The 24,624-nt window shown below is 46.9% G+C and overlaps 1 protein-coding gene across 21 annotated transcripts in view; it reads right to left on the reverse strand.

The window, feature by feature from the left end:
* FBRSL1 (fibrosin like 1) overlaps nucleotides 1–24,624 on the reverse strand; it is a 505,293-nt gene that overhangs the window by 83,201 nt on the left and 397,468 nt on the right. For 15 of the 21 annotated variants that reach the window (XM_050980709.1, XM_050980705.1, XM_050980698.1 and 12 more), the window contains one exon: nucleotides 12,386–12,439. The exons of the other annotated variants lie outside the window; for them this stretch is intronic. In XM_050980709.1, the coding sequence (XP_050836666.1) occupies nucleotides 12,386–12,439 (54 nt within the window). The remainder of the gene's footprint in view (nucleotides 1–12,385; nucleotides 12,440–24,624) is intronic. 21 annotated transcript variants of the gene reach the window in all.

Below are 24,624 nucleotides of genomic sequence, written 5' to 3' on the forward strand. Positions count from 1 at the left end.
CCTGCAAGACACCAAGCCCCTTCCTTTCCCAATTAAACAAAAAAAAATATACAAACCTTTTAAAATTTAAATAGTGTTTCAAAGGTCAGCTCTGTTCACATCAGCCCACAGGGATTACATTAACAAAAAACTCCACTATGAACAATTTTTTTTCACTTAGTGAAAACAGCAGGAACAAAATAATGCTAATGAGGATTGTTCTTTTTACACACATTGGTAGGCTTTTTATCTTCACACACCAAAGTCTTCTCCATCAAAATTTCCTGGCACACATGGCACACTAATTGTTGTCCCAGCTATAAGGGCTGTCCTGTCCACCTCACAGCACCTCATAGAAACACAGAATGGTTTGGGTTGGAAGGGACTTGAAAGCCCATTTATTCCCATGGGCAGGGACATCTTCCACTGGACCGCACTGTTCAAAGCCCCATCCAGCCTGGCTGTGAACACTTAATTCCACCTGCAGAAAAAAAATGTGTGCTCTCAGCTGGGCAAGGTAAAAAAGAGCAAGGAGGAAGCTTCGAGGTGCCACAGCAACACAACACTCCTCTGGGATAACCACTGCAGAGGACTGTCCATAAATATGGTGATGCAGGGAGCAGCAATACCTGCGTAGTCACCATCCTGCAGACAGAATTCTGCATTTCATTTACACAGCTCATATCTACAGCACACAGTAAGAGGAGCCTCCCAGGCATTTACAAGGCTAGAAAATTAAAGCTGCAGTTTGGTCCGAAATACTAAAAAGCCCTTGGTAGTTTCATGGAGCCAAGAGCCTCTGAGAGAGGCTGAACCAGCAATTCCTTCCTGAGCTTCCACTGGAAAAAGATTAGAAGAACATTACATATAATATACCCATATGCTTTGTTTTTCTTGCTTTTTGTTTTGCCTTTTAAGAAACTTCCCCTCCAGAATATTAAAAGTAACAAATTTTAAATTTTTTTTAACAAACACTAACCTCAGATCATTAGCCAACCTGGCAACAGACCAGAGAAAATTTATAGCCGACGTGCAACATCAGCTTTCATCCAGAAATGCTAATTTCAGTAAAATGAATAGTGTGTGGGCTTTTCATACTGCTTTGCATTTGGCTCCTCACAGCCCTGTTTAAAGCCTGGGAACCGGCCATATAGTTAAACTGCACAGATGTTCAACAATCTGTACTTGTGTTAATTACCCTAATGTGAGCAGAAACTCAACAGATCCCTGCTAATGAAGGAGAAAGTTTTCCAGTGTGACTACCGTATGTTTCATTGTCACTGTATTACCAAGCTTCTCCCCCTCCTTCCCCTGCCCCCCCAGCTCCCATTCTCTGCAGCTCCTTTGCATTCACATCACCCTCCCACCTCAGCATGCATGAATTGGACCAACTAATGACTGTGTATTCGCAACATGGCAGACACCATTAGGCTGATCGGAGGTGCGGCTGCTGAATTTTAACAGGCACTTTTAAACAAGGTAAGAAAAACAGATTCATCACGCTCCCCCACTCTCTCATCCCCACCCATCTGCCATTCTTCTGCCCTTGCCACAGCTCAGAAACACTCACCAAGTGCAAACACACTTCCCCCTCCATAAAACACGGCGGGCGTAGAAAGCAATGTGAATAGATGTTGCTGGGCAATTACTGGGGGTGGGAGCCCAGAGCTGGGTGCATCTGGGAGGCCAGGCTAGCGAGGAGGAAGGCTGGCTCAGGAGGAGGAAGGCTGGCTCAGGGACTGGAGGGAGCAGCACGCTCTGCCTCGCAGGGCAGCAGAACGAGCTCCTGCCAGGAAGGGAGAGCAGCAAGGAGAATGTTCATCTGCACCCAGGAGGTAAGACAGGGCTCTAAAGGGCACGATGGGAAGGGTAAGGCAATGCTCAAGTGATCAGTGCTGCCAGTAGCAATGAGCCAATACTGCTGTGCAACTTAACCCAGCATTAGAACGTACTCGACCTCCGAAGAACTGCCTTTCCCACTGAGGTTCTCACTTTCTCTTCCAGCGTCTGTCTGCTCCGCTCCCTGCTGCCAATCATCACCTCCAGCCACCTCTCTCAAAGCAATCTGCTCAGCAAGCAGCAGGCAAAGGGGGCTGGGGAAGGGCGACTGACTTGCCCCAGTAAGCCCCAAGTGACCTCTGAATGATACCAGCCCTGGCCCGAGCCAGGGTTCACATCTCCCAGGTGCCACCACTTCACAGCCAGGCCAGTCTGCACCAGCAAATCGTATTACAATGACCCCCATGGGAACAAATGTACTCGCCGTGCTTGACTTGACTGGCAGACTCCCACCACAGAGGGAGGGGGGAAGGCAGTCAACTTTGCTCATTTATTAGATCCACCCTGCTAGGTCAGCCTCTTTGTTGTTCACAGAGCCAACAACTGCAAACTCAGAGATGGGGCTGAGTTGCCATCCAGAGAGCTCAGCGTGTTTCACCCACACCGTTCCACCCTCTGCTCAGGACTGGCACTCGCTGCCAGCTCTCCACCCGACAAAGCTCGAGCTCCCTCTCAAAAACCTTGCTGTTCATGAATTGAGGAGACGGAGGAGAAGAGGCACACAAAAAGGTGGGGAGGGGATCCAGCATAACCCAGAAAGAGGTGAAAATTATTTAGAGAGCACTTGGCTCTTTTCTCCTACCTCTTCATCATTAGCACTGGAAGCAACACAGCTGTCTAATGGCAACTTCAGACACCCATGGGCCAGCAAAGCGACATTTTCCACACTTAAATAACACTGAGCTGATTTAATTACTGCACTTAATAGTAACAAAAGATGTCTCAATTTAATCTTCAAATGGCCCTCCAAGATCAAAACACAGCTGGCTGGATAACAAGATGGCCTAGGCCAGCAAACAAGTAGGTCCAATTTGTTCAAGAGCTGCATCCACTCCTGGGCATGAAAGGCCAAGGAACACTTGTGTGTCGAACGAATCAAAGGAAGCAGCGCTCCCATCGCCCCCTCCCTCCCTCCCCGACTTTGTCACAGAGAGGAAAAATAAAAAGGCAGCTGATTCACGGGCAAAGAAATGCAACATGATAAAAGAACAAATGATTATGTTTGGGAGAGGAAGAAAAGAAGTAAGAATCGAGATTTAACAGGTTTTGCTTTTATAATCCTTCAAGATGATTAGGAATGAATGAATCAGATTAAAATCACATGGAGACAAAGGGAGGTCTCTAACTCTTTTGTTTTTTTTTCCATACTGGACACAAGGAGACAGCTCATTAAGGAAAGCCCTCAAGACAAAGCTCCAGTGGGGAACAACCAATCTTCTTTTTTGAGCAAGAAAAGTGGGGGAAAATTAACCATTTACTTCTAATATTCTCTGATTGTCCATACTGGGCTGTGATTGTTAATTTTTGCAAACTATTCTAAGAAATGCCCCTCTCTTGGGCAGCTTTCAATGCATACTTCTGCTGACACAAGTACCAGGCCTCTCCAGGCACCTTCCAACAATTTTCAAGCTTTTGCACGTTCCATTACAGCTAAACACAGAAAGGTTACAGCCAGTCTTTCTGTCACTGCAACATTTCTGTGATCCTGAGTGGCAGGGAAGTCTAAATAAGCTCTCATCATATACCTGGGATGTAGCATTCCAACTCCCCCTTCCAGCTACTGAGAGCAGCACCAGTGCCACACAGCTCACATTCTGGACCTAATTTTAGCACTAATTAAAAACAAGTTTGCTATAAACCAGGTTGCTGAGCTTTGTGGGGTTACTCTGGATGAACAACAGACTGTGGGATACTGTTGCTGAAAGCTTAGAAAGTTTTCTCTAGCAATTTTTCCAGCACTTTTTCTCTTGATGGAGAACTAGGATGAGGCAACTAAAGTGTAACAATTTTCTTGGAGCCCTGGATCATATTTCGGGGGAATATGGTTTCTTTGGGTTTCGTTTTTCATTAAATACAGAGCTTATTTCATCAACAGCAGTTCTTAAGCAACAGATGATGTCATTGGCCACTGCACCATGAATGTGGAAGACTGAGGATATGGGGAAATTCCCTCTAACTCTGGTAACTCCCACCCCTTCTCCCTGGACTGTGACACCACACAGGATGAAAATGTCCATGTTTACAACAATCAGAGCCAGATAAACCACTGGTTTGCTCAAACACCTGGGCAGGGATGAGACATCTGATCACAGTCACTAAGCAGAAGGGGCTGGGAGAGGTCCTGTGGCTCTGTCTCCTCCTCAACAGGGCTAAATCTATGTTCAATTGGGTTCTAAAGGGCCTGGGTTATCTGAGTCTGCATGCAAATTTCAGACTAATTCCCTCACTGTTTATTTAACTACCTTTCTTTCCCAGTGACTTTGACCCTGGACAGCCCTGTATTTTCAAAACCCCATTGTTTTGCAATAAACTACTGAAGAAATATTCATTGCTTCAATTTACAACCTCCCTACAGATCTGTGCTCAAGCTCAGGAATCGAACCTTCATACTTCAAACTAGCTGGGTTCAGCCACCTGAATGGCAAGCACGAGTAAAATTTCTCATCTCTCTGCCCAATTGGTTTCATTTAAGCATGACTGAACCTCATCTTAGAGCCACTTTCCCAATCAGTTTAAGTTCTAGATCAGTAACAAGAGATCTCGAGGAGGCACTCGCCGCTGAAGCCTGAGCAAGTGCATGTTTCCAGTTTGCATGTTTGTTTAAGTAAGTGACAAAGATGGAGCGACCAAAAGCAATTCCCTTAACTAGAATTCACAAGTGCAGCCAAGGAGAAAATCTCCCGCCTGCCCGTGAGGAGGGAGTCGGGGCTTCTCAAAGGCTGAAAGGCGGCTGCGCTCAATGCCCGGCACAAAGCGCCAAGCGCCGAATCCTGACCCCGCTGAAGTCAGCAGCAAAATTCCCAGAGATTTCCTCAGGGCCAGGATGCTCCAACCTGTTCAGACAATTCACAAACCACCATTTCAAGGGCACACCTTCGCCTGAGATTCCCAAGGGCCTTTTGAGTTTTGACTTAAATGCTTGGATTATTTTTACAATTCCAGTTATGGGTTCTTTGTTCGCAGGGAGTTAAGCAATACAAAGAACACAGCGAGAGAACAATGAAGGCATTACCATGCATGATTTGTCTTAAAAAAAATTCTTCTTCTTTTCATGAAGTTATAGATCCAATTTCAGTCTTTATTATCGCTTTGCCATGTGAGAAAGTGGTTCTTAATTTTAATAAAGGAAGGGAGCTTCGTATTTCAACAAGAGCTTAAATGCTTCCTGCAATACAGGAGGTGGAAAGCTCTTTTGCTAACAGTTACCGCAGGCCAGATTTATGGAGGGAAAGGGAAATAATCTGCCTACACCAAGTAAATAAACCCTGTCTAGGACATACCTAACAGTGGGCAGTAGCCCAAAGACATCTTGTCCGATGAGATCACTTCTGCCCCCTCCATTTTAAGGGAAATTAAGAGCTTGCTCTGCCAAGCACATATTAACATTTCACTTATCACTAAACTCGGGGTCCAAGCAAGTACATATGCTACTGCAGTCTGTGGTACACGACTGGACTGATAAAAATCTTTCCACCACGTTAACCCATCTGGAGAAAGAACCATATATGCAGCTTTCACTGAGATTACTAGATAATTATCTTCCTCAAATCTACTTTGCCCTTAGAAAGGAGTCTGCAGTATATCTAAGGAGGTTCTCATCTAAAACTTAAATGTATTCTATTTCATGTGAAGAATGACAAGTTTAACCCAATTCACAAAGTAAGTGCCCCAATTCACAAAGGCTTGTGTAGTTTACCTTTGAAAAAATGCTACTAGTGGCCCACTGTTCCACTGCATGCTACCATAGCAATTTCAAATCAGAAATGCTAGTTGGGTTTGGCCAGCCAAACCTTCAGAGCTATTCCAGTTTGAAATCTACTATGGAAATTTCTTTCTCCTCAAACACGACCAATAGCCCTATTATTTTACAGCCTTTCCCATCAGACCCTGTTTATGTTAGCACTGGAGCCATAATACCAAAATCTGTCTTTAAATACGGTCCTCACTGCTAAAAAGTAAATATAGCTTTGCAAAATTGTTTTTAAATTTTGTTCCATCTCTGCTCTGGCAAACGAAATGAAGCCAGTTGTAACCTCAGTACCACGAATCTGGTTTAAACACAGCCCATGCTGGAAGTGAAATAAAAATTTGATGCAACACACATTACTTGGATGATCTACGACTCAACTTGGGCTGTGACCAAAAGACCTGACCTGGGCTGCAGCTACACGTTCATCCAAACAAACAGGACTGTGGACAGTGCCAATACTCCCATTTTTCACTCGAGAACCTCAAGATGCACAGCCAGGTGAGGTGCCTTGCCCATCAAGGGCATGCTGGAGAGGAGCACACAGCACAGGTGGGTGACCTGGCCACTGGGACACACCATCTGGGTGCTTTCCATACTGCATCAGCACAGAGGGGCAACATGTTATTCGTTTCATGTGTTATTCATTATTAATTCCACACTCTGAATCTCTGTATAAGGGGGAAAAAAACCCTAAGAAACTGAGAGCCATGTATGGAACACAGTCCTACTGAGAGAGGACTAACAAGAAAGTCAGTAAAACACCTCCTAGCAAATTTCAAGCCAGAGCCAAAGAGAGAAATTGAGAAAAAGCAGCAACAACTAGCATTTTTATCTTCCAACTTGCTTGCATACAACTCCCAGCAAAAGGATTTAGCTGTGATAAAAAGGGCTGCAAGATCCCAAAGGGAGATATGGTGGTTTACGATTCCTTTCAGGCAGCTGAGTACGAAATCCCTGTGCCTTCTTCTCCTGGGGCCATTCATCTTGCCCAGGTGATGGAAAGCCAATCTCCCAGCAGGTGGGCCTGCTCTCACAGACCTTCATGCCTAATTGCCACAAATCAATTCCAACCCTGATGCTCAGGCTGCTGCTACCCCATCCCCATTTCCACCCCTTTCTCCTCACACTGACAGCCTGGGATCCTCTCATGTTACTAAACCCGCCTTTGGACACAGCACCCAGGAAGAGCAAGGCTCCAGACACTGCTGACTGTGGCCACTGCCACGAGCTGACCTTACACAAGAAAAGCCTCAAAAAAATTTCATCTCTGTGTCCCTGTGCACGTGTGCACGCACACATGCCTTCTGTTTTATTTTTTTGTTCAACTGGAATTAATCAGGAATGATAAACACTGTTTGTTTCCTGAAAGCAGCAGTGGGGGGATGAAATATGCCTCTTAAGCTTATCAGCTTCAGCGCCACTGAAGAGAAAGCTGGCTTCTAAGCCCAGGGATAATGGGCTGTCCTTTCAGGAAGGTATCAGAGGTCTCAGGAGAGGGAGACAGCACAATGGTGTGACCTTCAGCTAATAAAGCCCACCCTAGAGTCCAAAGAAGCTTGGGGAATATTGACAAAAGTTCATATTTACAACAGCCTGGACCCTTTCCAGAGACCATTACCAGTCTAGAGAGCAGCAGCCTCTGTATGTACACTTACACAGGCTTTTATTCTGCCTCCTCCTTTCTTTCTTTGTTCCCATGCTAGCAGAAAAAAAAAAAAAAATTAGTCAGAAGATGGCAATTCTTCTGCTAACAAGGCTCCAGCAGCATCCTTCTTAAAGAAGAGAATTGTTTAAAATTTCAGTTTCAACCTCAGCCCTACCCTCTACTTGAAGGAAACTCAAGGCCTCTTGCAAGGATTCTTGGTGCATCATCATGCTCATCAGGAAAAAAGCATATGTGTTTTTGTGGAAAATCTGCTGATTTATTTATAATTCTTTAAACAAAAAGGCAGCCAACATATTGTAAAATGAGAATGTTGTAGGGTTTTTCTTCAAATAGGCACTGGCAATCAATGCAGCCCGTCAGAAATACACGCCCAAAGCATTTTCAGGCAGAAACTGATCCCCCCCAGTCTGCCTTGTGGTTGGCAAAATGACGTTCAGCCCATAACTAGAGTGCAAAGGCATGACTGGAATACAAATAACAATAATATTTTAAAAATTGTTCATACAGTGAAAAAAGCCCATTTCAAAACATAAAAACTGTTTGAAGCCGGAGTTTCATTTTTCTGCCTCCTAAAATAGTTCCAAAACAAATATATTAAAAAAAAAAGGTTTGGAGGAAATCTGTTTTCAAGGGTAATTTCACTGAAATCAATATTAAATCTCAAAACATTTAATGGAAATAACATCTTCAGTGACAGAACTACTTTGACCAAACTTTCCAGTCCAGCTACATGCCAGTCTGCCATTTTTATTTATCAGCTTCATAATTCATCTTTGCCATCCTGAAACTAATCCTGTTAGGGATCAAAAGGGATCCAAGAACTGGAGCAGGTTAGAACTTACCCCAATAACATCTTCTAAAAGATGCCTCTGTGTCGTGGTGGTCTCGTTTGCCATGCCAGTATTTGACAGGCAGGAAGTGGGCTGAACAAACATCTATGAAGACCACACACTTCTCACTTCTGCAGCTTTTTTTTCCCCAGTGAAGAACATGCTTCCACCAAGTGCTACAGTTACACCAGCTACACAGGCTCACAAGCAGTTTTCCAATTTCCTAGAGTTATGGCCCAAGCAGGCATTTTATCCTTTCTCCTTAATCCCATCCAACCATATTTGCTATCAGGAGAGTTCAGGTGATGGATTGCAGCCTGTCTGAATCCAAAGTAGTCAAATTAGCTATTAATGTTGTGCTTAATGTGCTCACACAAACAAGGTCATTGGCTGCATCGAGACTAATAGAAGATGACACACATTGGGACTGCACAGCCCAGGGGACTGCAAAAAGGATGAAAAAGTCTTTGGTTTATTGCCACTACTTCCAAATCAAGCCTGATGCTACAGACATCCCACCCGTGCTCAGCAGTCCAGCTGGGATCCACTCACAGCACACACCCAGGGGAGGAGCACTCGGTCCTCCATCACCTCAGACAGAGGTGCTGTTGGCTCAACTGCAGCCACATTTTGATCCCTGTCACTATTAACCATCCTTCCTCCTGGCCCCCAAACACTGCTCCAAATTACATTCATCCTCCCTCTTGAGATGAGCTAACAAAATCCATCAGCAGCAAGCAGCACTGAACTCAGGAAGTGGTGTAACATATCCAAACAGGAAGAGTTAACCAAAAAGATGAAGCCATGATCATCTTGGAAATACCAGCTAATTCACCTGTGGGGAAATACTCCTCAGGACAAGCAGGAAAAGTGAAAGGCATTGGGTTCCTCCAGCAGGAACCTGGAGCCCACTAGGGCAAAATACCCATAACCAGACCCATTACCAGCCCACCTGAGGGCACAGGGACACAGAGATCTGCTCAAGCAAAGTGAAACACCATTTTCTATGAATAACAGAAGGTGCTACACATGATAACATGAAACACTTGGAATCAGTTTCAATTTCTCTACACACTATTTCAAGGATGAGAGGTGACATCTCCTGGCTGCCACCAGAGCCCTCTCTAAGGGCTTTTCATTGCCTAAACCTCTACATCAGCAGTGTTTTAATAACTTTAACAGTGAGTTCCTATTGAGAAGCTCCAGAAACAACTATGTCTGGTAGTAATCTTATACCTGTTTTCCATGGCAGAACCCCCTGGTTCTCAGGAAACCATGGGATATTAAGTGTATCCCAGAGAAACAGACAGATCCAGGACACGTCTTCTGCTGCAGTGGATGGGCAACTGCTCTGAACTGCTGCCCTCTCTACTTCCAAACCACAAATACTCAGAAAATGCCTTGCTTTTAGGGTATAATTTTAACAAAGAATATTGGAGTTATAAGGCTGAAAAAGCAAGCTCCATTCTGAGAGGGTGTAACAATCCCACCTGTGGCTCTCCTAGAAGCACAAAAACGGGAAGCATAAATGGCCTGCTTGTGATGCCACATTATATGGCACAAGGCTTTGTCTTTCTTGAGTGAAGAGGTGAAAGATAAAAAAAGAAAAAAAACTAGGGCTTGAAACTGCAAAGAATTAAGCCTTAATATCAGCCAAGCTGGTGACTGGATCTCGGCAGCCTGTTTCCCTCTGAATTTCTCCTTGCTGCTGTGACGTGCTCACACTGAAAATTTTCCCCTGAGCAACTGCCTGACTAAAATACAGCACACCCTTACCATAAAGCCCTTTGTTAAAACATCTTTGCCATAAAGCTGCAAAACCTTGGCTCCCAAGTACATTAAATCGTTATAAACCTGCCTTCGTTTTAACCGCGCAGTATTTCAAAACACAAAGCGCTTCTTCTGAGAGACAGCACTTTAATGAGGAGAGGGGTAAAATATATAAACCAAACCTCATTATAGCATAATTTCCAGGAGACAAGCATGCTGTTAGAAAAGGAATCCATGGCAATAGCATTTCACATAGCTTGAAGATTTAATACTTTTAAACAGCCACTGCTACTTTCAGCCTTTGGTGGTGTTTTGTTTTGAACGTAAGAGAAACAACCAAAATTATGGGTCCGCTGTCAGCTATGTATTTTATATTCTGTAAATTGTTGCAAATGGTGGATTCAACTCTAAGGCATGCTCAAAAAATGTAACGGAGTCAGTAAGAGACTGACTACAAGTTACTGTGTATACTTTTTCCTTTAAACTTCTGCATTCTTAAAGGTTGTTGCTTTAAACACCATGATGCATACCCACGGACAGGGTAAATTACCCAAACCAGATCCAATCCATAGTGGATTGAAAGTACTTATAATGATACAGTTTGTTCATGTGTTAACAGTGAAGCCAAAGAAACCTATCACACTACAAGAAAAATCTGGAGCATTAACAGACAAATGAAAGGAATGGATATAACGCCATTTAATACCACCTGTCAGATAAATCAGGGTAACTGGCACATCAAAGGGACTGCAATTAGTTTCCAAAAATGAGAATACTCATTTTTCTTGAAATCTGAAACTTGATTGCTTTCTACAAAATGACAAGTGGATCAGCCTCCCCCAGCCAACGAGAAAAATGTTACTGGAGAAAACTGTTCTTCCTAAGAACAAATTACCTATCAAAGGAGCCTCCTGAATTACACTGGTCTACAAGACTTTTAAACTTAATCTAATAAGAATTGCCATTATTGATTACAGTTCTTCCACATTAGTCTTCCAGCTGTAACTTCTGAAATGAAAGCTTAGCAATGATTAGGTATTTACTACAGTCAGTAGAGAAAAATAGTGAAGAAAAAGATGACTGTAAAGGCCACCAAAGGAACAATGTACCTCTTTTTTTCTTTTTTTTTTTTTTTTTTTTTTTTTTTTGAGAGAAGGAAAATAAAACAAGCAAAAAACCCAACCCCCACCCCCCAAATAATCCCATCCCAAGCCCAACAACAAGCAAGGGGAGATGCACTTCATGGCAGCTTTGACTTAAAGCACATGTAACACTGATTGATGGATACTGAAAGCAGAGACACCTGTGGAAAATTAAACCCAAGCAAGCACCAAAATTGGGACAGGTTTTTTATGTTTCTTGGTTCTACTTTAGAAAACTACTCAAGAAGGATCAGAATTTCAGGAAATGATAATTCTAGCTACTGTCACAGATCTGGGTCAACAGCAGGGTAAAAGTTGACCTGTAATTGATGCCTATAACCTGGTTAGGATAAGCATTTCCTCTTATCTCTGTGCTGTGGCTTATGATGAATGATATTCTGGACTGAAGGGTGCTTATGCTCCCTGATTACCAGAAGGTTCAACACTTACTACATGGCTACAGAGATGGAGTGGCACTTCTGACTGCAGTTCTCAGAGAAGTATCTGAACAGAACACAACACACCAACCCTTTTCCTAAATCCAACATCCATGATTTTGCCACTGAAGTCCTGTTTCCGAGGTACTTCTTACAATTTTCATTTTTACGGATGTGCCTCTTGTTTCCAGGTTTAGAGCAAAAGGATAACAGATTCCTCCTTCACCGTCATCACTCCCTTGTAAATCACTAGAGATGTTTGCAGCTCTTACCAACTTTAGCATGGCAGAAGACAGCAGGCTGGACAGGTCTGAGGCAGCATGTCAGCACACAATGGTAACAGGATGTCTGGTGCTAAGGTAACCCAGCCCAGCACGTGCCTTCCCCTAGCTCAACTTTAATATTTTTCTGCTTGGCTGTGCAACTAAACCTCGAGGAAGAAGACAGCTGCAAGCAACTGCACAAGCTACTTCTGTTTTACAGTCTTCCCACTTCCTCCATTGATAGCTGAGGGTTGGGGGTGCTAGAAACAAGAAGACTTATCACAAATGTGCAATGAGACCCTGAGCTGACGGGTTAGCTGACATGGAACTGTTAACAGTGAATTGGCTTGGAGACAGTGGGGGGAGAAAAAAAAGGGGGAGAAAAAAAAGGGAGACAGAGTGAGAGACAGAGACAGCAACCAATTCAGCTGCAAGAAATCAAGCTAAATCAGTCCCAAGTGCCCATGTTGGAGAGACTTGATCTCATACCTTGCTTGTTATCAAGGCACTCCTGATACGAGTCAGCTCCAGTTCCGTTGCGGTCTACAGACAAAACAAAAAGTTTCATTCATATCAAACATAAATATTAGAAACGTCTCAAATGGCAGCCCTGCTGGAGCAACAAGTTAGGTGCAAGCAGCACTGCTGCCTTCGGAGGCCAGGCTGGTTGGCTGACAGAACCTGTGAGTGGTCACAGACAAGGTACAACAGACTGACACCAAGCCTCTGGGAGGAACTTTACTTCCTTCAGTCCTGGGCAGGAGGTGCTCCCAGCCCTGCCCATCTGTCTCCACACCGCTGGCAAAGGGGAGGGGGTTACAGCTCCAGCTGCTCTGAGCTCCTTAAGCACATGGAGGATGGAATACTTGGAGTTAAATCCATCATTGCACTGTTCTCTGTAGGCCCTACAAAAGCACTGGTTTGAACCAGCAGAACTTAAACTACAGTCTGGAACAGACTTCTCTGTGGCTGGTGGTGCTGTGGTCCTCTTTGGGTTTTGGCTGCTACATCATATTAAAGGCAGCTGAAGATACAAGAACATGCTTTCCAAAGATTACTGTTCCATGGATGCAATGTTACTGTGGGTACCACTGGGGTTATCTGACCCAGCAGCAGCAGGGGAGCTGGTCTGTGCTGTGAAAATGGAGAGAAGCTAAGACTCTTGTATACTTGTGTGCTCCACACAGAGAAGAAAACAGACAGCTCCCAAACACAAGTGTGGTCACATGTGGCCTCTCACATCCAGCATGGACATCACCTAACAAAGCCCTTCATCTGCATTAGAGGTGCAGATAGATCTCAGAACCTGTGCGTGAAAATGGTTTCACCTGCAGGTTAGGAGAATCAGGTTACAAGGTTACAACGTGATTTGACCTTAAATGCAAACCAAAGAATTTCCCAGCAGTTTCTGCTCCTGCTTTATAATTCAGTTCAATCACAAAAAATGCCTGGATGGTCCTCGAAAAAAAAAAAATTAAATACATCTGTAAACCCAGGTAAAGGAATGTTCTTTCAGCAGCTGACATGCACCTTACACACCAGGTTACACATGAGGACTAAAGCCATTGAGCCCATGAGGTGTCTGCACAACCTCAAAAAGTGAGGTTTTCTACACCACACGTCTAAGAATGCACCTGGTGCTAAAATCAGTCCTGTGTGTAACTACCAAACCACTGGATCAGGTCACCCATGGCACATGCTCCTACCATAGCAACCCCAGTGGCACTAGAGACAGCTCCTCTACTAGAACAGATCCCAGAGGTGATCACCATTAATGAAGGAGCCACTCCACCAGGCTGGCCAGGCCACCCATAGCAGTATGTCAGCATTAGCATCCAGGGAACCAGCACAACAACGTGTTAATTTCTTTCTAAATATGCTGTTTAGAGCCTGAAGTTTATAAATATCGTTCATAAGAGAAAAAAAAAGACACTGAGGAGAACCCTGCCACCCTGGCACCGACAAACAACTGCATTTCTATACCTCCAACTAGCACTGGTCCCTGACTATGAGGGCTTGCTGGCACTGCTCCTGTGTGCCAAACACATTCCCTCATCAGCTGCCCCTCTTATCTTTGCTCAACCATCAACTGGCGATGGCTCCTTGAAGAGGAAGAGATCCAGATCCCAGTTAAAAGGCTTCACATTCAGCAATAGTATTTAATGAACAAAGAAGCAAAAATTGAAGTTGCCCCACTGTTTGTGTTGTGTAAATCGCAGATAATAGATCTCCCTAATCCTAATGAGGCCTTCCTATTAAAATCTTTATTAGCTTTCAGTTCTGCAGATTGCCCAAAGGCTCATCAGTTTCCCTATCTCTCAGTACCAAGATCTGCTTTAACTTTTACAAATAGCTCTAAGATATTTCTCAGCTTATCAGCATTGCCAAGCAGTCTGTCTTATCATTACTATTGCAGATAAAATAAATGAGCTCACGATGATATGAATAATGGCATTTTCTGTAGGCTGGTTTCCCATTACATTTTCAACAGATTGTAAACTTAAGCACAAAAGAGAGAAAAAATAAAAAAGAACACAGTATGTGTGTGTGGGGGGGGGAGAGTGGCTTTTTTTTTCCTTCCCATTTACCTTCAGTGCCTTAGAGCACAGGCTGCATTTTTAAGCTCACCTGATGAGAGCTAGTAATTAATTTTGAAAGGGAGCAGAAACACCTCAGCTCTGCTTTCTCTGAAGACCAAAACCCCAGTTACTTCTGGGATGTTTTTTCAGCTGCATTTATTGGAGAGAAGCAAGGGCTAAACCACGCTCTGCCTAATGAAGCCATCTTCATTAGCTCGCTCCTTTCCCTCTCAGCCTAGGAACACCAGTCAGATGGGGAATTGAAATCATGAAAAGCAACAGAACTGCATTTGAATTAAAAGCCTAAGCTACAAAGGTCTCCGACGGCTGCTCGGGGCTGATTAGCAGGAGGCGCGTGTGGCACCGCTGCGGCACAGAGCGAATTTCGCTCACGGATAAAGGAGAAGCGTCCGCGGGAGAACCCGGAGCCTCACCCGGCTCTGCCTTCCCCTGGCAGCCGGCAGGGAGGTCATGGTTCTGGCAACCATTTTCTGCCTGCTCCCTGCAGCAAGCACTACAGGGTTAAACGCTTTTCTGCTCCCGCCCTCCCCCCAAATTCCTCGCCCTGTCACTGTATCAAGGTTATCTATTATTGGCAGTGACAGGTGAAAATTAATCTCCTAATTATTTCTTGCTGCGTAATCTGCACTGAAGGAGTAACGTAAAAGGATTACAGTACACCCTCTACGGAAGGCTTTGCTAGAAAGCCAATCATCCAGGGAGATAGAGGGGATGTGGGAAAGAGATATTTATGACGGATTTCCAACCATTTTGAAGGCGGAATGCACTATAACTTTATAACCGACAGCTCTGGAGTGAGGATATTCTTGCAGGTATCTTAATAGCCCAAACACTTCTTATTGTTGATTTCTCCAGGAAAAAAAACCCTTAAGATTTATATACATTATTGTCCCTGATTCTCCTCTGGAATAGCAGTTACTTCAGGAACAGCATCCATGTACAGATGTTTTTTACCCCCCACAAAAACATTATGGCAAACACTGTACCCAGACTGCTTCAACTCAATATTAAAAATCTTGCAGCTACCTTCCACGGCAATTTAACTGTAACACTTTTTCCGCAAGAACAAAAGCTAGACTGGATACTTGCAAAAATAAAAGCATTAAAAAAAAAAATCTCATTTTGTAAGCAAGCTAGAAATATCTTTGGTAACAACACAAACAGCCACCTTGAAATGCTGGCTTCATGTAAACTCCAGCTCTCCTCTTACCACCCACCAGAAAAGAAGGTTTATTTTTATAGTATTGAAGATCACACATTTATCTTTAACCCTTCTCATGCAGCCATATAAGGCACAAATGGGTGTTTTCAAGAACCTATTTGTCCATGTCCATGCCAACAGCACCATTCTAGTTGAAGTTTCCAAGAACAATCAATCACAGGTTGTGCTAAATTACATTAGCAACCTTAAGAGATGCTGTCACTACCTGTGCCTCTGAGATGGTTAACGCAGGGCCCCTGCCTGTGGAGCCCTAACAGGACAGGCAGCAAGGAAAATCACCACTTGCAATCAAGTCCTGACACCAGTATCACTCATGCTTATCTTCCATTTCCTTGCTGGCAACAGGGCAGAAACAGTTTCTACACGGTGCAGAAACATCACTAATACTAATTCCTTTATGCAAACTCTCGGTGCTCAAATCCAGCACCACGTTCCTAATTCTTGGAAAGCCAAGCCCTGACACAAACCTGGACAGTAAGACACACATCAGTAGTGAGTGGCCAGCACTGTGGTTTGTGCTTCCAAGGACCAGGATCTCACGGCTGAGGACAGGTAAGTGACACAGGTGACACCGCCCCGAGATGGGGCAGGGTCTCGCAGCGGAGGACAGGTAAGTGACACAGGTAACAGTGCCCCGCGCTGGCGCAGGGTCTCGCAGCTGAGGACAGGTAAGTGACACAGGTGACAGTGCCCCGAGATGGGGCAGGGTCTCGCAGCGGAGGACAGGTAAGTGACACAGGTAACAGTGCCCCGCGCTGGCGCAGGGTCTCGCAGCTGAGGACAGGTAAGTGACACAGGTGACAGTGCCCCGAGATGGGGCAGGGTCTCGCAGCTGAGGACAGGTAAGTGACACAGGTGACACCGCCCCGAGATGGGGCAGGGTCTCGCAGCGGAGGACAGGTAAGTGACACAGGTGACACCGCCCCGAGATGTCCTCCAGCGGAGGACAGGTAAGTGACACAGGTGACAGTGCCCTGAGCTGGCGCAGCCCCCGCGGCCGGGGCGGCGCTGGGGGCGCAGTGCGCGCCCGCGGCCACACGGTGGCGCAGTCGCGCTCCGAGCGCGCCCGGCCCCGCACCTGAACCCCCAAAAACCCCAAAGCCCCAAAAACCCCAAAGCCCCAAAACCCCCAAAGCCCCAAAAACCCGGGCTGCGCCCACCTGGGAACCACCCCCGCCACCGTCAGGGGTCACTGCGCCCCCACAACCCGACTGCTAGAGGGAGCCGCCAAGCTGGAACGCATTTGCAACTCCAGGGAGAGAAGCTGGCCGAGCCATCCGAAACGCGGGTAAAATCACCAGCACTCGAGGTTTTAAATGAGCAGCTCAAATTAGGCAAATTCCCCAGCAGTGACAGAGGTGCTAAGGTTGTTCACCTTTTCCTCTGTTGGTTTTAACACCTCTGGGCCAGGCTGTGGCTCCTGGAGCCTCCCTGGACTCCGAGCGTCAACAGTACTGAAGGGCAGGTGTGTGGAAATGGATTCTTTACCTCCTTAAGGCAACTGCTACTAAAAGAGAAAGACTCTATTGAAGTAACTTTTACAAACGCTTGCTTCTCCATCTGAAAGACAACTCCTAGGTGATCCTCAGGATATCACAAAGACTCTGAAAATATGTGTTTTGCCGAATCCAAGCTATACATGTTTCTATATATTTCATTTCCATCAGCATGAGGGTAAGGCAATTTGAGTTTCCCCCATTAGGCTAGCGATTTACTTCTCCTCAGGACCTATTTTCAATAGACAAACAGAAATAATTTAACAAAGCCTAGAACAGAACATAAGCCCTTAATGGTTTACCCTTGGTGTTAAGTAAATGAGGAAATTATTCGCTGGCATCTCTCATTCTGCGGATGTTTCAATCTTAGAGTTACCTAATCTCTTACACAGTAGATGTGAGAACAAAAGAAATGTGTATAGAGGCAAAGCACCCACCTACTAACATATCAGTACTACTTCTAACAAGCCTGTTTCCCAGTAATATGTTTTCCTGATGGAAATCTGAAGAACAAATTCCTATCCATAGGCATTTTCCCCAAATGCTCCATCATCAACCTCATTATGCGATACAGAAATTCTCCCAAGGGATATTATGTAATGGCAATCCCTCCTTCCTCCCCCTGAGGAGTATATTTCTCATTACATCTCCTAGTAATTGATCAGTCTAGGAAATCATTTCTGGTAAAACCATATGTTTCTTTACCTAGTTTAGAATTTCCATCTTTATTCAGAAGGTTTAAAAAAAAACTTCCAGGAAATCCTAAAATTTCCATTTCTGATGCGTGATGCCAAGCTCTCCTCAAACACGCTGTTAAGCAAGGAGTAACACATTCTTATACCTGCCTGACCTCAGATCTTGCAAATTCATAAAGTCATTAAAATTAGCATCTTACAATTCCTAACCTGATGATACAAATAATTTTATTTGAATGGATTTTAGAAGATTGTTTCGTATTCCAGTGTGTCCAGACACTACAAGTCCTAGATATTGTGGGTAATTAAACATAAGGATGCAGGGAATCAAGGAATAAAAAAAGAAAAAAAAAGAAGAAAGAAAGAAAATATTTAAGGCAGAAAATGACATACACATCTGTGCTCTCCAAAAGTACCATACAGCACAGACCAGCCAGCTGAAGAATGCAGCCCTTTTCACTGCCACTTCTGTCAACATATCACCACCAAACATCCCACCAGGTTTTACTTTAAAAAGCAACAGCAAACACTAATATTTATACCCCTTGGTCAAAGTTAACACTTCAAGATGGCACATTCTTGAAAAATCAGAGGAAAATAATTGTCAACTACTGCTAAATATCTGTAGCTTGTCACTGGAACCAGAGACATACTCCAATCCCTTTTTAAACTTCAAAATACCAGAGCTACGTGTGACACTGCTATTTGATTTAGCCAGCCCAGGCCATAAGGTCCAGCAGATGACTGCATGTCCTGATAGAATAACACTGGGATATATTTTACTGCTTCGTTTGTTTATGAGAACAGACTGCCCCTCTCAGATAAACAAGGCTTAAGGTTTCACTCAGAATAACCCACCTTCCAAACAAAATAAAATTTAAAAAACACCCCACTGTATACTAGTGAAAACTTGGTATCCAGCTAAATAAAATACTGCCTGCCTAAATCTTCCAGCATTAATCTTCACTGGAAAAGAAAATCAGGCATCTCAAGCTGGTGCCTTTTGGCTTGAGCACAGGGCAGTTTTAGGGAACTGCTGTCAGCAAAGAAGAAAATTCTTGAAGAGAGCATTAGGAGGCTGCCACTTGTGGGAAGTTAATGCCGTGTGTATAATTCAAGCAGCTCACCCTTGTAAGTCTGTATGTGGGGAAAATCGGATTTACACATAAACATAAACCTCTGAAGTAAATTCTGATCAGGGATGACCAAAGATTTAACTCTCTAGAAAGAAGAATGGTAAGACTCTGTTTTCCTGTAATACCTTGGCAGCCTTTTCCAGTTGAGCAAGGCTTTCTTTCAAGAATTGATAACGAAGTAAATAATTCCACTTTCTGCGGCACAGGGGAGACCAGTTAAGGACGCTCTCCAAGACCCAAAGCAATCATTCAGAACAGTAACTTACATAACAAGAAATTATCTTTGTTACAAAATTAGGTTAAAAGGACCTCAGATACTGTAACGTTACAAAAAATCAGGACATGCCTTGAGAAGATTAGCTGCCAAGCAGCCTCCTGAGATAAATTCGCAACTTCAAGAAGATTTTACAAGCCTAAGAACCAGTTTAAATTCCAGAGAGAAAAACAAGCCTTTGCCATTTAAAAAGGTCCTTCTTTCCTTCCCTCTGCCCTCACCTTATTCCCGAGCTCTTTCTCCAAACCATCTTTAGTAAACCAGTGACCTGGAAATCTTATTTCGCCTCTCCCTCCCCTTCTCAAATTTGTCACTTTAAACATACAAGGTTTAATTTCTTAATTGGATTAAATTTTTCATTCAGGCTAAGCAGAGGGGCTCCGCAGCAGGCGCGGGGAGGGGAGCAGAGCCCGGCAGCCCCGCACCCCGCGATCCAGCCTGGCCCGCACAACCTTCCCGGTCCGGGAGTGGCGGACATTTCTCATGCCAAAAGACACAGGGGAAAAAAAAAAAAAAGAAAAATCTACGACGACCATTTTCAGACTTGCTATTCCTTGCGAGTAGAAGGGCTGTGGCCGCACCGAAGGGGTTAAACCGCCGGGCACGGATTTTTGAGTCTGTTACCGTTTTCAACAGCCAGAAATCCCAGACCAACACCGGCCTCATCCGGCAGCCGGCTACAGCGCCAGCCAGCCAGCAACACCCGACAGAGCCAAGTCGCGATATTCCGCTCGAAGGGACCACCGAGACGCCCAGGGAGCCGCGCTGCGGGGCCGGCACGGCCACGGCCACCCGTGGGTGGGTGGGAGCAGCCGTGTCCGCCGGGTCACCCGCGCTGCCCCGGCTCCGGAGCTGCCGCCCGGAGAAGGCAGAGCTTCAATATTTATTATTCACTCTCCCCGCTCCCGCGAGGGTGGGAAGGGGGATGCGGTCGCACTGGAGGAATGTGCGAAATGGGGTGAAAAAAAAAAAAAAAAGGCAGCTCGGGAGCGCATCGCATCCAAGCAGCTCCGCGCTGCTGCACCTCTTTCTTGTCTTCTGTTTTATTTAAACACACCCAGTTTCTCCCGCGAAAATACCCCTCCATAATTCTGCTCGGAGAGCTCCTTGGTTCGCCTCCGGGAATGGGCAACGAGCGGCTCCTGCCCCTCGGCATCCCGACCCCCGCTCGGGAGAACGCGGAGAGAACCACCCCGAGGAAGCCACCGGGGCTGGCGGGGGCCGGCAGCGCGGCCGGGAAAACCGAACCAACCTCTCCGGCTGCACGGAAAACGGCGCAAGAGAGAAAAGAAGAAAAAGAGAAACACACAGAGACCGCACGGAGCCACCGCCACACCGGCGGGAAGCACGGCGATTTCCTCCCCTCGGCTGACCGCAAAGCCGCCAGCTCCCCTGCTGGAAAACACTTCCCCCGCCGAGGAACGGGGCTCGGGGAGGGGACCAGAAGTCCCCGGGGATGGGGGGTCCCCGGCCCGGAGGGCTCCCACCCGCCCGCCGCTACTCACCGCGCGGCGCGCAGACCATGGCGAGCCCCGCCGGCCCGCCGGGCCCCAGCGGGATGATCCTCCGGGCGCGGCCGGGCGGGCGCGGAGCGGAGCGGAGCCGCTCGGGGCCCCCCCGCAGCGGCACAACGCGGCTCCCGGCCCGGAGGTGCCCCGGGGGTCCCGCCGGCCCCCGCCTCCTCCTCCCGCCGCGGTCCTCCGCCGCTCGCTCCTTCCCTACGCTCTTCCTGGGGCTGCAGGCACAGCGTCTCCTCGCTTTTTTTCCTTCTTTTTGTTTTTTCCCCCCTTGTTTGTGGGTTTTTTTTTTTTTCTTCTCTCCCCCCGGTCGAACCCGGGGCTCAAAGTTTGCGCCCCCGCGCCCGCTCAGCTCCGGAGCCGCCGCGCAGACGGCGCTACGGGTCCATCACCCGCGGGGCCAAAAACACACGAAGGGGTGAAAAGCCCACAGACGCACCAAAAAAAGGCAAAAACACAGCAGAAAAAAAAAAAAAAAGAAAAAAGCAAGCGACCCAGGCAGCGGCTCCGGCCGGCATCCAAGGAGGGGAGCAGGGGAACGCTCAGTTCCGCAGGCAGCGCCAGCCCGGCCCCATCCAGGGGCTTCCCCCGGCGGCGGGTTTCTTTCTTTCTTTCTTTTCGTGGTTCACGCCTCGGTAGCCATTATTCCCAAGCATGGACGGGGAGGCACCGCGCCGAGCCCGCTCCGCTCCGCGGCGGCGGTGCCGCTCCCCGGGCGCTCCGCGGCGCGACTGCTCCGCGCGGCCGCGGCCGCCGCGCCCCGCCCCGCGCCCGCCCGCCCGCGCCGCGGGGCCAATCCGCCCGCGAGACGCGCGGCCCCGCGCCGCGCCCGCGCGCGCGCCCGCCGCGCCCCGGCCCCGCCCCGCCTCGCCGCGGGGGCGCGCGGGACCCGCCGTCGGGGCAGCGGGCGCAGGGCGCGCGCCGCGGGAACGCGCGGGCGAGAGGCGCGAGAGTGAGCCCGAGTTTAGCGCGGGTGCGTGAACGGCAGTGACCGTGAGCGGCAGCGCCCGCTCCGTGCCCCGTGGCTGTCTGGGCGCGCACACGTGCACAGGTGTGCAGGGGCCGTGCGGACACGGCCCACGTCCAGGTGCACGGGGTGTGTCTGCGCGGCAGGTGTGCGTGAGCCGTGTATGCGATCTGTGTGTGTGCATCGTCCTTGTGTGCACTATAGGCGTGCACAGTCTGTGTGTGCACAGTCTGTGTCCGTGTGTGCACAGTCTGTGTCCGTGTGTGTGTGTAGTCTGCGGCTCCGTGCCGTGCATGTGCCGTGTCTGTGTGCACAGCCAGTGTGTGCACACCTGTGTGTGTGTATGTGTGTGTGCACACACCGCTGTGTGGGTGTGTGCACGGTGTTTGTGTATGTGTGTGTGCACAGCCATGTGTGTGTATGTGTGTGTGCAAACAGAGCTGTCTGGGTGTGTTCACAGTGGGTGTGTATGTGTGTGCACACAGCTCTGTCTGGGTGTGTTCACGGTGTGTGAGCTTTCTGCCTGTGTGCACACAGTCAAAGGGTGCATGAAGCGTGTCAGTGCTCTCTGAACGCCCTGGTGTGTGCATCCCTGGTGTGCGTGTGTGTGCACGCTCCTCCCGCCACCAGCCTGTGGATGGGCTGACATTGGGCTCCTTTCCCTTTATTTTCCATGTTAGTTGCAGTCTCCTGTGTCCCTGAGATGCATTTGGACCCCCAGAGGATGTGGATCCGGGCAGAGGGGGAAGAGAAAAGCAAAGGAAACGTTTAATCGTGATTAACCTTCCGCATTGCAAAACAGTTGTTAGTAGGTATATTTAAAATATAATTACTATTGCTGTGATTCACAGGTGCTTTAATAAATGGTTAATCAATGGCCACAGGGCCAGCAATCCCCGCTGCCTGACATGCCTGGTTAGCACCTGCTGCAGTAAATGTGATTCATGGGGACGGGGCCAGCCCCTGCCCTCCTCTCCCCGTGTGGGATGGGGGTGTCACACCCACGAGCCTCCAGCACAGCCCCTGCCCACTCAGCCTGCACCCCACAGCCTGTTCTGCACCCCAACACCCCTCTCTGCACTGCTGGCCCTCACCCAGCAGGATTTTGGGGTGTCCCCAAATGGCCCCAGCACTGTGACTGCCTCTGGGGTAGGGGAAAGGAGCTGCCCGAGCCTGGTCTTCAGCTGGCCTGCAGAAATTATCTGAAAATCTTCAAGGAGAAAGGCAGTAAACATCTGTATACTATTAAATCCATTAGATGTGTTCATTATTTTATATTGATTGGTATATCACTACACAAAGTTAATATATTATGATTATTAGTATATTGTTAAATCATTAAATACGACAGCAGACGCAATAAATAATTTCCAGGGGATCTCAGCTGACATTTAGAAATTGATGGGTATGTTTTTCCCTTTGCATCCCTGGCTGGCTGCAGGACTGCAGCGACGCTCTGGCTGCTCTGACTGATCTCATTCCCTGTCTTTCCTCTGCAAGTGAAGGCAGCAGAAAGAGCCTGCTCTGCCATGCCCAAGTTTGCATTTTAAAAGATGAAGCTGCATTAATAGGAGCCCCAAAGAAACCTGTTGGACGAGGATATTCAAACCACTTGCGTGAAACAGGGAGCCACAAGAAGGATCCCCACTGGAGGTTGTACGTCGGTGTTGCTCAGGGAGAAGAACACCCTCTTGCAACACCAACAGGATTTTCACCTGAAAACGCAAGGATGGAGCTGCCCTAGTGTCAGGAGTGCTGTCACCTGCCTCCTGCAGGTACCCACCCTGACTGGGGAGCACAGGAGCATCCCCAAACCCTCAGCCCAGACTGCAGGTCACGGGGGGGGTTGTGGATTTATGGCACAGCTCCTCACAAAGCAGCAGATGTTGGAGAGCATGCACATCTGTATCTTTACAGCAGGGGAGCTGGATGCCAATCAGGGTTAATTCGGGATAAATTTACAAGAGCTCACAGCATGACCCAAGGTACCTCTTTATTGGCCTACTACAGGCCTGCTAAATGCATTGGCCGACTACCACGCATTAAAGCCACATGAGCTTGTATGTTCAAAACGTATTTTACAGGAAGACACAGGGATAGAAGAAGGAGGAGAGCCTGTGTCACAAATGACATCCAGATGTGAAAACACTGTAAATACAAACATCAAAAGGCTCACCCCTCCACATTCTGCAAAGACAACATTGGAGAAAGGACTTGCTGCATTTAAACAAATATTCTCGGCAAGGAAGCCAAGGAGCCTGCTGTCCCTGGTGCACAGCAAACCCCCATGGATCCGAGTGGGAATTAGCCATTTGTCAAGGCAAATATGCAGCAAATATTATGCCATCCTCTAGACAGTTCAACCATGGATCAGGGGCAAGGAAACAGGATGGAAGGGAAGGTGTTTTCCTAAGAAGACCAGAAGTTTAAATCTAATAACTCAAATCTGAAAACTGCACTCCAGAAAGCTGTGATTATTTAGATAAAGTCTCCAGGGCTATGACATACTTCTTACTAGAATTGATACCATTCAGGGACAGGACTTAAGCCTTGCCAGTTGCATGTAATAACTAAATAAACAGGTGCCTTTTTAAGCCTTGTTATTTGCTGCAGTTAAGATACAACTGGAGTGGTAGCTTAGAAAATCTGGGATATCTGGTAAACCACTCATTAATATTGTTTTAAGAAGATGTGGGGAATGAAAGGCCATTCCCTTGAAATGGTTCTGAAGAGCTCCAAACCTCTCTTTGCATGGACCTACAGAGGAACTGGCAGTGAGTCACTACCAGTGAAGGACAAGTTCCTGGAGCCAAGGACTCAT

This window comes from Serinus canaria, chromosome 15 (assembly GCF_022539315.1).
Source record: "Serinus canaria isolate serCan28SL12 chromosome 15, serCan2020, whole genome shotgun sequence".
Taxonomy (NCBI): Eukaryota; Metazoa; Chordata; class Aves; order Passeriformes; family Fringillidae; genus Serinus; species Serinus canaria.